This window comes from Pan paniscus, chromosome 19 (genome assembly GCF_029289425.2).
Source record: "Pan paniscus chromosome 19, NHGRI_mPanPan1-v2.0_pri, whole genome shotgun sequence".
In the NCBI taxonomy this organism is placed as follows: domain Eukaryota; kingdom Metazoa; phylum Chordata; class Mammalia; order Primates; family Hominidae; genus Pan; species Pan paniscus.
This window is the reverse complement of record NC_073268.2, coordinates 10,250,528-10,267,400: the sequence shown is the minus strand read 5'-3', so window position 1 is coordinate 10,267,400 and position 16,873 is coordinate 10,250,528. Positions and strand designations below refer to the sequence as shown.

General features: G+C 41.8%; 1 protein-coding gene across 2 annotated transcripts in view; it reads right to left on the bottom strand.

The window, feature by feature from the left end:
* Window positions 1–600: 600 nt before the first annotated feature.
* The window catches only part of PAFAH1B1 (platelet activating factor acetylhydrolase 1b regulatory subunit 1), a 93,103-nt gene continuing 76,830 nt past the window's right edge, over window positions 601–16,873 (bottom strand). For both annotated transcript variants that reach the window (XM_063598857.1, XM_003809281.5), the window contains exons 6-11: window positions 15,807–15,975; window positions 13,363–13,465; window positions 11,830–12,058; window positions 9,521–9,622; window positions 5,896–6,052; window positions 601–4,488 (exon numbers count right to left, since the gene is read on the bottom strand). In XM_063598857.1, coding sequence (XP_063454927.1) covers window positions 4,415–4,488; window positions 5,896–6,052; window positions 9,521–9,622; window positions 11,830–12,058; window positions 13,363–13,465; window positions 15,807–15,975 — 834 coding nt within the window. In that variant the 3' untranslated portion in view covers window positions 601–4,414. The remainder of the gene's footprint in view (window positions 4,489–5,895; window positions 6,053–9,520; window positions 9,623–11,829; window positions 12,059–13,362; window positions 13,466–15,806; window positions 15,976–16,873) is intronic.

Below are 16,873 nucleotides of genomic sequence, written 5' to 3'. Positions count from 1 at the left end.
AGTATTAAGGATTTACTTTTATGAATCCAAGACCACTGAGCAAGATTAGAGGCTAACAGAACAAAGGGGGTAGGGCCCTATCTTTTTTTTTTTTCCTTTTTGTGGAGAACGGGGTCTCGCTATATTGCCCAGGGAGGTCCCGAACTCCTGGGCTCAAGCTATCCTCCCGTCTCTGCCTCCCCAAGAGCTGGGATTACAGGCGTGAGCCACCGCGCCCGGCAGGGCCCCTTATCTCTAGACTGTGTCCCCAAGAGTCTAGTCTTGGGCCTGTAACCGGCCATCCTGGCTTTGGCTCTCTGGCCACAGCGATAGCCACAGTCAGAATGGGCTGCTGGGAGGGTTGGGGAGAGCGGGCCTGTGCCGCAGACGCATGCCATGGCAAGGCTCAGGCTGAGGCACTCCCTCCTCCACCCGGGGGAAGGGGGACAGCAAAGCCAGTTTGGGTGCTGCCCTGAAGGAAAGCAGCTCATGAGGCCTTACTGCCCTGACACCAATTCGTGTCACTCTTTGTGACTGGAGCTACACACAGCCCCACTTTCTATCAGCATTTCCCCTGTTCAAAGGAAGACAAAAAAAAAAAAAAAAAAAAAAAATCACATCTAGTTTTATAGGCATTTAATAGTTTACCAGTTGGTACAATAAGATTTTTTAATATGCAGAAAACATGAATAAATTTTGTTTTACACAGTCTGAGAGCAACAAATCTTACTGTAAAACACGAGAGCAATATTATATACATTCCTTTACTGATTTTTTAAAATTGTGTCAATATCTTCAGTGAACTCTTACAATCTGGGGAACTGTTTTCCTCAATTACCACTTCAGCAACGTTCATACGAAATCAAGGCTTGCCTTCATGTCAGTGTCAGGATCAATTTTAACTCGAAGAGTTTGTGTTTGTCTCTAACATCTTCAGAGTGAGCTTTAGGGATGCCTGAAGGATGGACAGTACAAGCAAGCAGCTACTTCCATGATACAGTGGGAAGATAAAAAGGCCCATTCAGTCCAGCCGTGACCTGTAAATCCAGCTTGCCCTCCCCCCACCCCACTGGAAAAAAAATCCAAAACCTTTTTCCACCAGTTTTTTACATGTCGCTTCTCTACCAGGAGATTCTTTGCGTCATCTAGATGAACACACTGGGCTTATATACAGCTGGACATGAAAGTAACCAATTTAAGTGCCTTTTCCTTCAACAATTTTAACTTCAGTTGCTTAAGGATGATCAAGCCACCAATGTCAACAAAATATCCTTTACTTTTAAATAGTTTTTCTTTAAGTTTAAAGAAAACCTATTTAATGAGTGATATTACTGGGAAAGTTCACACAGAAACAGAAAGAGGCGAACGGGAGAGCAGGGCACTGGCAGTGGGGAGACGGGGCTTGGTAAATCTAAAGCCAAAGCTTCCAAAGACTACAGCGAACGCTCCCCAGCCCGGGACGACTTGCTAACGCTAGTGATTTTGAGAGTAGTGCTCTGGGCACACCATTGGTCACACCACACACAGACGAACCAGGACGGTCTTAGTCTCCTAAAGTGCAAGATGCCGTGACAACAGGCAACTAGGCTCCACGCGACGTCTAAACCAGTCTCCGTGGCATGCACTCTCAGGAGCGCAGCTAGGATTTCTTGGGCACGTTACAGATATATATTTGGGTGGCACTGGAATGTCTGTTTTCACACACACACACAGTCAATAATCATCTGAGGATGCAATTCTACCAGCTTTTTATTTCTTAAATAAGTGGCCAATTTGATTGAGAAAGTGACAAAGCAGCAGTGAACCTCTAAACCAATTAATAAAAGTCCTCTACTTACAATCCAAACCAGTAACCTCATCATTGTCCTTATCCCAGGCAAGGCACAGGGTTAGACAGCAGACAGAGAAAACAGAGAACACAGTCAGAAAGGGCATCAACAGGACAGTGTCAGACAGCAGTGCAGGAAATTTTGCAAATCTGATTCCAGGTTGTAGACGGACTGCTCTCCCCCACCCCTTCGTTATTAAACAGGGCTCATTACATGTGGACCCAGTTGTGGGCCATCCCTGAGATTCAATGTTCGCTGCTTCTCACATGGAGGATGTCTGGTAAACTCAACTCAGCAGCAGGCTGTGGCAATCTCCCAAGTAAGGATAACTTTGTTTACAGAGTAATCGTTTCCTCCTCCTTTGTCAACGCAAGTCGCTGTGTGCTGCAGGGGAAGACACGCTTGCTTCCTCCTGCATCGGTACCATTCTCCTTTATTGTTCAATATCTATGAGTGATTTCTAGATGTTGTGGCTTACCCTTAAACAATTCATGCTAAAAATGAATTAAAATACAAGACATTTATACATGTACAAACAAATGTTAAGATGCACCATTTCTATGTATTTATATTTCTCAAAATAGGACAGAAAATAGCAGCAAACAAGAACAAAGATATTTTCCATAGTTTTTGTAGAAAAATCCAGTCAGAAGAGCTAAGGGAAAAAGACTTTTCAATGTAAGCAGGGTTGTGAGGCAATATTGTCCTGAAAATTCACCTACTGTATGTATTTAAGGAATTAGCTTAAGATGTAATTTTTGTCCTCAAAAATAGCCATTAGTTCTCAAAACTTTCCCTTCCAGAGACATCTCTCAGGAATCTAAAAACAAACAAGCAAACAAACAAAAAGACACAAGCTAGACATAAAGCTGCTTCTAGTTAATATACGGCCTAGTCTCTGTGTGTATCTACAGGACGCTAACTCTCACCCTTTGTCTTTTGCAGGAACCAATTTTCCATTAAATACTAAAGGGGACATTTAAAAAATCACATAGTACACAAATGAATAAAACGCAATTCAGAATTTTATCTTTGTTAAACTGTCACTGTTATCTCATTGTTCTGTTAACTTTTCAAATAACTCTCTTGGAAACAAAAAAAACCTGTTGGTTAGCTAAGCAATGGAATTCTTTATTAATAACTGACAATGGAATAGTGCTCCAAAAGTCATGGGTAAAAATTCTCTTAAACCTATCTGTAACTTTGGGTCAAAATATACAACATATCCGGGTTGTGTAAAATGTCGAGCGGCTAAATTAGAGGGGGACATAACGGAAGTGATTTTCCTTCGGCTGGAAAAAAATCCCCAGAGTCAGACCTAGTTTTCAGAAGCATTAAGATCAAAAAGGGTTTGTTCTAAAGCATGGCATTCCACAGCAAGATTTATTCTACTTGTCCGTTTTAGCACTTTTTCAAAAACCCAGGACTAAGGACATGGAGGTTGATGTGTATGATACACACATACAGACTTATCCACTTACAGATAGGCCCATATACTTACAAACATTTACATATAAACAAAAGGTGAAAACAGTACATTTTTATGCACGCTCCATTAAACCCTGTCATTTTTTTAAAACTTGTAAGTGAAACACAGTTTAAATCAATATCAGATTCATGTTGAAAAACAAACTGCTGTATTCCTCCCACTCCTTTCAAATGGGCACACAGAACCTTCTCAGTATTTCTGTCATTATGTAATGCACATTGCACATCCCTAAAAAACACCAAAAACGAATAGTGATTTGTACCATGACACACTCAATGGGGAGATTAAATTCTACTTGGAAGTCACATCACTACACAGTCTAATAGTATGGAGAATACAACTAGAAGTATGTCTAGTGTGGAAAATAGAAGCTTAGAGTATGACAGTATTTTCTGACCTGTTTACAAAGCATTAAGACCAAAATGAAATAAATGAGTTGCTATTAGCTGCTGAGATTTTTCTTGAGATTTACAGTCATTTTCTTACATAAATATACCACTAGCCTCTGCGTGATAGGCTGCCAAAACAAATATATCCTACTGATTTGGCAAATGTGTCATGACAAAAATTCCAATGTATAATCCCCATTCATTACATAGATGGTTCAGAAGATTCTGAATTGTAGCCTTATCACCTAAAATCCTTACAGAAGATTTATTAAGCACACTTAAGTGATGTTACATAGATACACATTTCAGAAAAAGCCCTAATAACCACCACTTTTCCCCAAATGAGGCCATCAAGTCAGGCACCAACAGATAGCAGAAAGAAAAACAGGAATTAATAATCCAACATAAAATGACACTGTCAACTATTCAGTTTAGTGCCCTAGTTCAATTGATTCAACTTCTGCCTTCTTAGGCCTGGTGTGACCAATGCCAGCCCAGGTTTTTAAACCCCTATGGTACTTCTAGACAACGTATGTAAATTTACAGTATACAATTTGGATTCACCATGCATGAATACTTTGTGTGTAACATTTAATAAGCTCAATCTACATCCAGAATAATTTACATGAAAGGACAATATTTATTTAAACAGAGCTCAATGGGGTAACCATGGTATCATCAGAGTGCATCCAGAGGAAAAGAGGGAGGAGGGGCCGAAGGAGACGCAATCAACGGCACTCCCACACTTTTACTGTTTGATCTACGCTGCCAGTGACGACATAGGGTGCCGTCTTGTGGAAATCTGAAAGAAAAAGAAATGGTTTATTTAAAACTCACACGTAAGCCTGGACAACAAACATAGTGAGACCCCCTCTCTACAAAATACAAAATTAAAAAAAAAATTAGCCGGGCATGGTAGTGTGTGCCTGTAGTCCCAGCTACTCGGGAGACTGATGCAGAACTGTTTGAGCTGGGAAGTCGAGGCTGCAGAGAGCCATGACTGCACCACTGCACTCCAGCCTGGGTGACAGAGCAAGACCCTGCCCGGTCCCAACCCTCCATCACACTGAGCCAGATACAATTTTTAATGAGCCACAAAATAAGAAAGTCCAAATGCCAGTAGTTTTCGTGTTTCTCTAATATACCATAACCCAAGAAGGTATCTAGTTTGCCAATTCAGTTAGGGAAGTTGAGACTCAATGATCAAATCCTGTATTAACATCTCAATAAAAACGCCTGTTCCTGTTTGGCCCATCCCAAATGGGGCTCAAATCCTTTTTTTTCTTTTTTCAAAGGCAGGGTCTCACTATGTTGCTCAGGCTGGAGTGCAGTGGCTGTTCAAAGGTGCGATCCCACTACTGATCAGCAAGGGAGTTTTGACCTGCTCTGTTTCTGACCTGGGCCAGGTCACCCCTCCTTAGGCAACCTGGGAGTCTCCTGTTCCCAGGAGGTCACCACATTGATGCTGCACTTAGTGCAAACATCCCATCAGCACAGCACACTGTAACCCAGAACTCCTGGGCTCAAGCAATCCTTCAGCCTCAGCCTCCTGAGTACCTGGGACTAAGGCACAGCAGGGCTCAAATCTAGCAATACACAGTCTCGCCATATCCATTTACTGAACACGATGTTCCAGGCATGGCATAAATGCTCCATATTTGTGCCTAATCCTTGAACCAATCCTGTGAGGCAGGTATTAGCCCATCTTACCCAGGCTTTGGTCCATTATACTTTAGTGCATTTATTATACTTGACTGTATTCACTCTCTTAAATTCCAGATTCAAGTCCAGATGATAGTGAGGATGTTTACTCAAATCAAATACAATTTTCTGAGTTTCTAGTACCTGACAGTATACACCTGCCAGTGGGAAAGGTTGAGGAAGATTTTGTTTGAGAAACAAACTAATAGGGGAGAAAAATTACCCATCGGAGTGGTAAGTAACCTCTTCACAAACTGTGGTTTCCAAAACCAGTGTTGTGCAGTGGAGAAAGTAATGTTTTTATTATAAGGCTAACGATGGAAAGAGTTAACGGGAAAGGAGAATTTAAAACAAATGGTAGGAATCCACAAGATTTTCATCTGTCTTCTCTATTCTGCCCTGAAAGCACAGTCATTTCTTACCTGGCAAAGTCCACACGATTATGTAAAACACAGTTTGTCTGGCACTCCAAAATCTAATGTTCAGAGACCTCGCGAGGCGTACATACCCAAGGAGGTAACAAAGTGTTCATGCGCATTGAGGGTCTTCATGCATCGCTTGTTCTTGTAATCCCATACACGTAGGGTCTTGTCATCAGCACAACTCAAAATAAACTTGCCCCCAGAATGGAACAGAACTCCACGTACCCAGTTATCATGACCCACCTTAAAAACAAAAAAGTTATTTGACTCAGTAAAAGGCAAAATGTTTAAATAGCATCTATTTCATAATACGATAAAACTATACATACCAAAAACATCAAAAGACCAGAAGAAAATAAAAGTCTAGGGGATTCTAGATTAAAGGAAACTGAAAACTCATAAGACATGAGCAGCGAATATAATGTACGATCCCTGACTGGGTCCTGGATGAGGGTTAAAAAGAAGTCCCGCAGGGCATTATGGAAATAACAAGAACAAATCTCAATATGTAGTCTATCAATGGTAAATTTCTTGAGTGTGAATAATTTTATTGTGGTTATTTATATACTATCCTTGTTCTTAGGTGGTTCATGCTAAAATACTTGGGGGTAAAGTGTTACGATGTCTCCAAAGAACGCTCAAATGATTTCAGCAAAATATACATACATACATGAAGGAAAACCAACAAATGGTAACTAGGTGAAGGATATACAGGCATTCACTATATATCCATCCATCCATCCATCCATCCATCCATCCATCCATCCATCCAATCATCCATCCATCCACCCACCCACCCATCCATCTATCCATCCAATCATCCATCTAATCATCCATCCATCCATCCAATCATCCATCCAATCATCCATCTAATCATCCATCCATCCATCCAATCATCCATCCATCCATCCATCCAATCATCCATCTATCCATCCATCCAATCATCCATCCATCCATCCATCCAATCATTCATCCATCTAATCATCCATCCATCTATCCATCCATATTTCCCCTGTCGCAGCAGTTCTGTTCTTGCAATTTATCTTTAAGGACATGCCCAGAGATTTAGTTAACAAAGATGTTCACAAAGCATTGTCTGTAGATCAGTGTAGAAGAGCATCTAACAACATAAGCAAGGATCACATACTTTCTAAATTAAAGGTTTGCTACAAAGCTACCTTAAGGGGCATGATACCATTTTTATAAAAAATAGCACATTCATCTACACATTAAAGAAAAAGGCTTAGAACTGCACAGTTGAACATGGTAGCTACTGTCCATGTACGCCTACTTTAATATATAATATTAAGATTACATACAACCAACAATTCAGTTCTTCAGTCTCACTAGCCACATTTCAAGAGTATAATAGCTGCATGTGGCTAGTAGCTACCACGCTGGATAGTGCAGTTACAGCACAGCATTGCAAAATTTTGTTTTGTTTTAAAAAGAGACAGCAACTCTGTTGCCCAGGCTGGAGTATAGTGGCATGATCACGGCTCACTAAAGCCTCAAATTCCTGGGTTCAAGTAATCCTCCTGCCTTAGCTTCCCAAGTAGCTAGGACTATAGGCATGCATCATCATGCATGACTAATTTTTAAACTTTTATTTTGGTAGAGACAGGGTCTTGTTATGTTGCTCAGGCTGGTCTCAAACTCTTGGGCTCCTCCTGCCTTGGCCTCCCAAAGTCCTGGGATTACAGGTGTGAGCCACTGTGCCTGGCCAAGAGTATGTTTTTCTTGTTTCTTTTCTTTTTTTTTTCTGGAGACAGAGTCTCACTTCACTGCCCAGGCTGGAGGGCAATGGTGCGATCTCGGCTCACTGCAACCTCCGTCTCCCAGGTGCAAACGATTCTCGAGCCTCAGCCTCCCGAGTAGCTGGGATTACAGACATGCGCCACCATGCCCGGGTTTTTTTTTTTTTGAGATGGTTTCACTCTTGTTGCCCAGGCTGGAGTACAATGGCGTGATCTTGGCTCACCGCAACCTCCGCCTCCCAGATTAAAGTGATTTGCCTGCCTCAGCCTTCCCAAGTAGCTGGGATTACAGGCATGTGCCACCACACCTGGCTAATTTTGTGTTTTTAGTAGTGACGGGGTTCCTCCATGTTGGTCAGGCTGGTCTCGAACTCCCGACCTCAGGTGATCCACCCATCTCGGCCTCCCAAAGTGCTGGAATTACAGGCGTGAGCCACCGCGCCTGGCCACGCCCGGCTAATTTTTGTAATTTTAGTAGAGACGGGGTTTCACCATGTTGGCCAGGCTGGTCCTGAACTCCTGACCTCAGGTGATCCACCTGCCTCAGCCTCCAAAAGTGCTGGGATTGCAGGAGTGAGCCACTGCGCCTGGCCTGCTTTATTTTAATTATATATCATCTTTTCTTAACAGCAACATGGTATAGCTGAACTCCGCTCAGAATACTAGAGGAGAGTTTCATTTTCTTTTTATTTATTTATTTATTTTTTGAGGCGGAGTCTCGCTCTGTCGCCCAGGCTGGAGTGCAGTGGTGCCATCTCCGGTCACTGCAAGCTCTGCCTCCCGGGTTCACGCCATTCTCCTGCCTCAGCCTCCCGAGTAGCTGGGACTACAGGCACCCGCCAGGATGCCTGGCTAATTTTTTGTATTTTTAGTAGAGACGGGGTTTCACCATGTTAGCCAGGATGGTCTCAATCTCCTGACCTCGTGATCTGCCCGCCTCGGCCTCCCAAAGTGCGGGGATTACAGGCGTGAGCCACCGTGCCCGGCCGAGAGTTTCATTTTCTAATCAGTTCTTGAAGATGCTTCCACATATGTCTGTCATATCCTACAGAGAGACAATCACTTCAAGGTATCATTAGCACCTAAAAAATCTCTAAACAAATGTGGATGCCAAATTATAAAAACTACTACTAAACAAACATCCACAGATCTCCTTGGAACTCCTTTAGGCACACAGGAATGTCCACAATCCCTTACTAGTATTGACATATCTTTCTATGGAAATACAGATGCTCCTAAATAAGCCAAATAAACTAGATCATGTGAGCAAGGAGGTATAACAGTTAAAAGGATTCATATAAATAAAGTGAAACAGAGAAACAAACATCTTCAACAGTGAACAGGTCTCTAAGAATGCTGCTTTTTCTCCGTAAGAGATATTACACATTTGTTTTATTTTATTTTTTTTGAGATGGAGTCTCGCTCTGTCGCCCAGGCTGGAGTGCAGTGGCACGATCTCGGCTCACTGCAAGCTCCACCTCCCAAGTTCACGCCATTCTCCTGCCTCAGCTTCCCGAGTAGCTGGGACTACAGGCGCCCGCCACCACGCCCAGCTAATTTTTTGTATTTTTTGGTAGAGACGGGATTTCACCAAGTTAGCTCGATCTCCTGACCTCGTGATCCACCCGCCTCGGCCTCCCAAAGTGCTGGGATTACAGGCGTAAGCCACCGCGCCCGGCCGAGATATTACACAATTTTTAAAGATACAGTGAGCTAGCAGCATCTCCCCCTCAAACACCGACTGGCTCTACAGATTCTTTATAGAATCTGCATTCTAGAGAAATAACTTTCACATCACTATAACAACAACAAAAGCTAAAGGAAAACTATCTTTATAAAGAAGTTATTTTAAAGCCCAGAATAATTCAGATTATTTAAGATATCATAAAGCATTAATCCAAAAAGGTATAAACAGTGAAGATGCAAAAGAAATGGTAAGATTATGCAAACTTACGAGGGTCATAAGGCACATGCCAGTACTGACATCCCACATCTTAATAGTCTTGTCTCTGGATCCAGACAGCAAGAATGGCCCAGGTTTACCACTTTTTTTAGTCTACAGAAAACATAATAAAAATTAAGTTTCCCACACAAGAAGTTAGGTATGGACTTTAAATGGCTTCTATCTAATAATGATATATATTTCCAATTTTTTTGTTGCATTTTGGTTTTTTGTTTGTTTTCAGACGGAGTCTGGCTCTGTCACCCAGGCTGGAGTACCGTGGTGCAATCTTGGCTCACTGCAACCTCCGCCTCCCAGGTTCAAGCGAATCTCCTGCCTCAGCCTCCCAAGTAGATGTGATTACAGGCACGCACCACCACATGTGGCTAATTTTTGTATTTTTAGTAGAGATGGGGTTTTGCCATGTTGGGCAGGCTGGTCTTGAACTCCTAACCTCAGGTGATCGGCCCACCTCGGCCTCCCAAAGTGCTGGAATTACAGGCGTGAGCCACTGCACCCAGCCCAATTTGTTTTTATCTGTTGAAATACACAAGTCTTTCACACCATACCTATGCTACACAGGAAGGACCCAGATAATGTAAGAACAGAAGTCTCTATTTAGGTTAGGACTCAGTTTTCATAAAACCAACAAATAATAAATTTACTTTTCAAGATTTCTGTAATCACTATTTAATTTAACTTTTACAAATCCAACCAAAACCAAATTTATTTATTTATTTTTTTGATCTTGATTAGGGAATATTTATTTATTTCAAGACAGGGTCTCATTCTGTCACCCAGGCTGGAGTGCAGTGGAACAATCATAGCTCACTGCAGCTTTGAACTCCTGGGATCAAGCGATCTTCCTGCCTCAGTCTCCCTAGTGGCTGGGACTACAGGAGTGTACCACCACACCTAGCTAAGTTTTTGAAAATTTTTTCCCTCATTAGTATAGTGGTGAGTTAAAAAAAAAAAAAGTTTTCTGTAGAGACAGGGTCTCGCTATGTTGCTCAAACTCCTGGGCTCAAGTGATCCTCCTGCCTTGACTTCCCAAAGTGCTGGGATTACAGGCGTGAGCCACCACACCAGAATCAAATTTATGACATACAGCATGTAACCACCACCAGAGGGCAGTAAACAGAATCTCAAAATGCAATGGGCCAATCAAAATAAAGAGAACTCACAAGAGAAGATTCATTTAGAAAAATAAGTGGGATGGGGGTAGAGGGAGAGGAAACTCTCTCCTTTGTTTATTGAAATGTAGTTTTAAAAATACATGATAGGAATGCCTCTATCAAAATCAATGTGAAGCCAGGCACAGTGGCTCACACCTGTAATCCCAGAACTTTGGCAAGTTGAGGTGGTCGGATCACTTGAGGCCACGAGTTTGAGAGCAGCCTGGCCAACATGGCAAAACCTTGTTTCTACTAAAAATATAAAAATTAGCTGGCAGGGTGGTACATGCATCCGTGGTCCCAGCTACTCAGGAGGCTGAGGCAGGAGAATCGCCTGAACCTGGGAGGCGGAGGTTGCAGTGAGCCGAGATCATGCTACTGTACTCCAGCCTGGGCAACAGTGAGACTGTCTCAAAAACAAACAAAAGTTTTAGACCATTCATTTTCATTCATTTATTAGAAACAGGGATCTTGCTATGTTGTCCCAGGCTGAACTTTAACTTCTGGACACAAGTGATCCTCTTGCCTCAGCCTCCTGAGTAGCTAGGACTATAGCCATGTGCCGCTGTACCTTGTAATTTTTAACGTATTAATAATAAAGACCAAAACCATAAAGATCACAAAGAAATGCGTTAAAACTCCAGGCTCAGCTAGTACTTTTAAATGATCAAGAACATCAGAGGCTGCCATATGAATTAGTCTTCATTTAAAGAAACATTTATACTATCACATCTGGAATTAATTTTAAAAAATAAATACTGAACTGCATTTTACCATAAATTTATAAATAAAATCATTATCTTCATTAATGAAGGCTATTTTTCTGACAGAAAACTTTAACCTCTCCCTCAGGTTTTGTTTTACATTGAGATGATCTCATAACAATGGTTTTTCTGATAAATTTTAATTCTTTAGGAGAATATCCATCACGTATCAAATCAAGGATAGGCTGACAGCAATAATCATCACTGGTTAAACAATGTAAACACATCAGCAAGCTGTGAAGAGTAGAGAATTTCAAGATTCAGAATTGTGGGATGCAGATTTTTAAATGCATTAACAGCCCTGAAACAGGGAATTAGCAAAGTTATCTAAGGACTTCAGATATCAGCAATAAAACCATGAAGACATTTGTATATATAGTACCTCAGATCCTGTTGCTTCAGAGATGGAGGAATATGAGCTTTCTGGAGCCCAGGAAATGCATTCTACCACATGCTCATGCTCTCGGAGCTCAGCCTTGCATTCCTTTGTTGCTACGACCCATACACGCACAGTCTGGTCATTGGAACAGCTGGCTATCAGAGTGCCATCTTGATTTGGTCGTACCATACGTACCCATTCTCTGTGTCCTGTGAATGTCTTCACACAGTAGCTGTCAATATAAATAATAACTTACACTGTGAATGACAATCATCAGGACACTTCCCAGAAGTGATATAAAAATATGTACTGGGATGAAGAGAATGGTACCAAGTTAGAGATGCAAGTCGACAGAATAAATGTACAATCCTGGTTAATTAAAGTAGGAACAATAAGCTAACAGACATATCATTAAGGAGCTAATAAAATCAACATCTAGAAGATAAAATGTGTACAAGAAATAAAATCTTTCAAAACTAAATGCACACTTAAAAATATTTCCAGCCATATTGGAAAAAAGCTATGCTCTACTAATCTGAGTAAAACTAGTAACTTTGTACTACAAAAATCAAGTGTAATTCTATGCACAACCAAATTCAGCCTAACAGAGGTATACCAGCACAAAGATTATTTACTTTTTGTTTTTTTTTTTTTTGAGACGGAGTCTCGCTCTGTCGCCCAGGCTGGAGTGCAGTGGCGCGATCTCGGCTCACTGCAAGCTCCGCCTCCCGGGTTGACGCCATTCTCCTGCCTCAGCCTCCCGAGTAGCTGGGACTACAGGCGCCCGCCACCACGCCCGGCTAATTTTTTGTATTTTTAGTAGAGGCGGGGTTTCACTGTGTTAGCCAGGATGGTCTCGATCTCCTGACCTCATGATCCGCCCGCCTCTGCCTCCCAAAGTGCTGGGATTACAGGCGTGAGCCACCGCGCCCGGCCAAAGATTATTTACACTTTAATTTAAACCCACAGAGAGATCACCTAAAAGAAGACCACAGAGGAAATAAGCCATTACACAGAAATGCTTCTCAAGGACATAGAGTCTCTCCTTACAATGTCTCTGTGCTCCTTTTTGGGAGACATGTACAGATCAAACTTAGTTTTAAAGTATATTTAATATGACTGTCATAATGATCATTCCGGGTTAAAGTAGAAATGACTGCAACACCAGAACACAATTTTGTTTTTTATAAATATGTCTTTAAGCTGATGCCTTTTCTTTTTTTTTGAGACGGAGTCTCACTCTTGTTGCCCAGGCTAGAGCGCAATGGCACGATCTCGGCTCACTGCAACCTCCACCTCCCAGGTTCAAGTGATTCTCCTGCCTCAGCCTCCCAAGTAGCTGGGAATACAGGTGTGGGCCACCACACCCGGCTAATTTTTGTATTTTTAGTAGAGATGGGGTTTCATCATGTTGGCCAGGCTGGTCTTCAATTCCTGACCAGGTGATCTGCCCACCTTGGCCTCCCAAAGCGCTGGGATGACAGGTGTGAGCCACTGCACCTGGCCGCTGATGCCTTTTCAACTAAACTTACTTACCCAGTTTGCACTTCCCACATTTTTATTGTTTTATCCCTTGAGGCAGACACTATATGATCTCCATTGGGCATGATGGCTACTGAAGAAACATTGTGGTCATGGCCTAAAACACATAACAGCAATATATTATGAAGTAATATACCACCAAGAGCAATGAAACATCAATTGACCATGGGATTTTACCATGGGGTTTCACTATGTCAAAGCAAGTTCTAAATACACTGGATTTTATACAAATTGGATAAGAAACCTGGATTTACACGATAAAGTTAAAAAAATCAGTAAAACAACAATCCACAAGGAAATAGTCAACTCCATTTAGGATTAAATTTCAACCTGTACAAATGGTTTAAAAACAAAAGGCATCACGATTATCAACATTTGAATATATTCATATACTTACCTCAGTGAGTCTGAATGTTTACATATGAACGCTAGGAAAACAATTTTTTTTTTTTTTTTTTTTGTGAGGCAAGGACTTGCTCTGTTACCCAGGCTAAAGCGCAGTGGTGCAATCATAGCTCACTGTAGCCTTGAACTCCTGGGCTCAAGAGCTCTTCCCACCTCAGCCTGTCGAGTAGCTGGAACTACACAGGTGTGTACCACCACATCTGGTACCACCACACCCACAACTATTTTATTTTTTGTAGAGACAAGGTCTCCATATTTTGCCCACACTGGTCTCGAACTCCTGTCCTCAAGCAATCCCTCCTGCCTTGGCCTCCAAAAGTGCTGAGATTATAGGTGTGAGCCACTGTGCCTAGCTTCTAGGTTGATATTCTAAGATATAAAAAAGATAAAGCAAATGGATACGAAAAATGGGGAATTGGTTCTCTGTTTAAAATGGTGGGCCAGGCGCAGTGGTTCATGCCTGTAATCCCAGCACTTTGGGAGGCCGAGGCGGGCGGATCACCTGAGGTCAGGAGTTCAAGACCAGCCTGGCCAATATGGTTAAACCCTGTTTCTACTAAAAATAAAAAAGTTAGCCGGGTGTGGTGGTGCTTGCCTGTATTGCCAGCTACTTTGGAGGCTGAGGTGGGAGAATCATTTGAAACTGGGAGGTGGAGGTTGCAGTGAGCAAAGATTGTGCCACTGTACTCCAGCTTGGGTGACAAAGCAAGAGGCCATCTCCAGAAAAAAAAAAAAAAAAAAAAAAAAAGGTGGTGTTGGGGGTAAAAAAAAAAATGCATTAGAAAGAACTCTTTTTAAAGTTAGAGCTAGAAGATATAGGCAACTTAAAGAAAAATAAATGATAGACCTTACGTGGCTCACGCCTATAATTCCAGCATTTTGGGAGGCTGAGGCAGATCAGGAGGTCAGGAGTTCGAGACCAGCTTGACCAACATGGTGAAACCCCGTCTCTACTAAAAATACAAAAATTAGACGGGCGTGGTGGCGCGTGCCTATAATCCTAGATACTCAGGAGGCTGAGGCAGGAGAATCACTTAAACCTGGGAGGCGGAGGTTGCAGTGAGCCAAGATTGTGCCACTGCACTCCAGCCTGGGCGACAGAGTGAGACACAGTCTCAAAAAAAAAAAAAAAACCAAAAAACAACAACAAAAAAACAGTGTTCATGCGTGGAATTCCTGTAATTATAAACTTCCCCAATGCATTTAATTTGGGACAGAGAAAACACAACCTTCAAATTATGCCCTCTAGGTAAACACAGTTTACTCATGTGTTAACATCATGGATAATCTGTATGTGTTCCTTGTACAAAATCCCAACATTCAAATGTCATCATGTATAAAGAAACAACAAAAATCCCTACGTAATGAGCATCTCCTATGTGGCAGGTACTACACCAAGATGATTTATCTTATGACTTCATCTTATCCTCATGACAACTCTATGACTCTGGTATTATTACCTCTGTTTTGCAGATGAAAGAGGTTTAAATTTTCTAATACCGTAAGTAGACAAGTAGGAATCTGAACCCAGGTGTCTGACTCCAAAGCAAATTACTCTCTTTCCACAAAACATACTGCATCAGAAAACAGTTCCCACAACAAGACCCGGGAAATAATGAACGAGGGCATGGGGTCTGTGCGCTCAGCTCATTTCACTTAAGTGAGCAAGAGAATCTGGGCTCGTTTTCACTCGACCTACTCTCTCTGGACTTCAGTTTCCCAACTAACAAAAATTAAAACACAAACAAAACCATTTTTAACTCAAATACAGATAAATGACCTGGCAGTTTTTCTTACCAAAAAATACTCATACAAATATTTTATGTAAAGTACTAAAAGATACTTAAAACTTCCTAATAGAAAGCACTCTCAACTACTGTGGCTTATCCCTGGACTATCTACATGGTATGCTCTTCCACCAATACTGACAATTAAGAGGTGAATAAAGGAACACTGTACACTGTTAGAAACAATATTCCTTCTGAAGTACCGTGATAGAAATTACTATTAAAGCACTATCCTCTACCCCTTACCGTGCATGGTTCTGATGCATTCAAAGCCCTGAAAATCCCATAGTTTAATGGTCATATCTGCAGAACAGGAAGCCAGAAGCTTGCCGCTGTGGTCGAATGAAATGTCCTGTACAGAGTCTGTATGTCCTTTAAGAGTTCGTTCAAAATCTCCAGTCTCATAATCCCACACCTGTCAAGTGAACAGAAAATTGCTTAACACCAACTCCATCACTCCTTTCTTGTTTCACATTTGCACTCAGCAGGCCAGTCTGGCACCTTATTGAGTAACTAACCGAACAAGTAACAAAGGATAACTATTTTAGAAATATTGTATCTCATGTATAAATTGGTCTCTTTTTCTACAGGGAAAACTAATGTTGCAATTATTAAAATCTATCTCTAGAACCACATTTATAAGGTTTCTATCACATAACCAACTGTAACAGTGATAAGGTATATAAAGTCACAAGACACAGTCCGCTCCCTGTCTCAGAGCAGGAATGACATGTAAATAAGGAAACTTAAGGGGAAGAAATAAGAGGAAAGAAAGAGAAAGAGATGGAAAGGAAAGGGAAAGAAAGGGGAAGGGGAAGGGAAGGAGCTTCAGAGGGCTATAGCAGGCATTTGTATGTAGAATATTTGAGGAACAATGGATGAATACTCAATCCTACTAGACCAGCAGAACTCAGACATCTAAAGGGCCAAGGAAAGATTTCAGAAGATGTTAACTGTTCACGAATAGCAAATGAACACGAGCATATGTCATTTTGAGTTAAAAAATGAAATATGGCCGGGCGCAGTGGCTCACGCCTGTAATCCCAGCACTTAGGAAGGCCAAGGCGGGCGGACCACGAGGTCAGTTCGAGACTATCCTGGCTAATATGGTGAAACCCCGTCTCTACTAAAAAACACAAAAAATTAGCCAGGCACAGTGGTGGGCGCCTGTACTCCCGGCTACTCGGGAGGCTGAGGCAGAATTGCTTGAACCTGGGAGGCGGAGGCTGCAGTGAGCCAAGATCATACCACTGCACTCCAGCCTGGGTAACAAGAGTGAAACTCCATCTCAAAAAAAAAAAAAAAATTCTAAT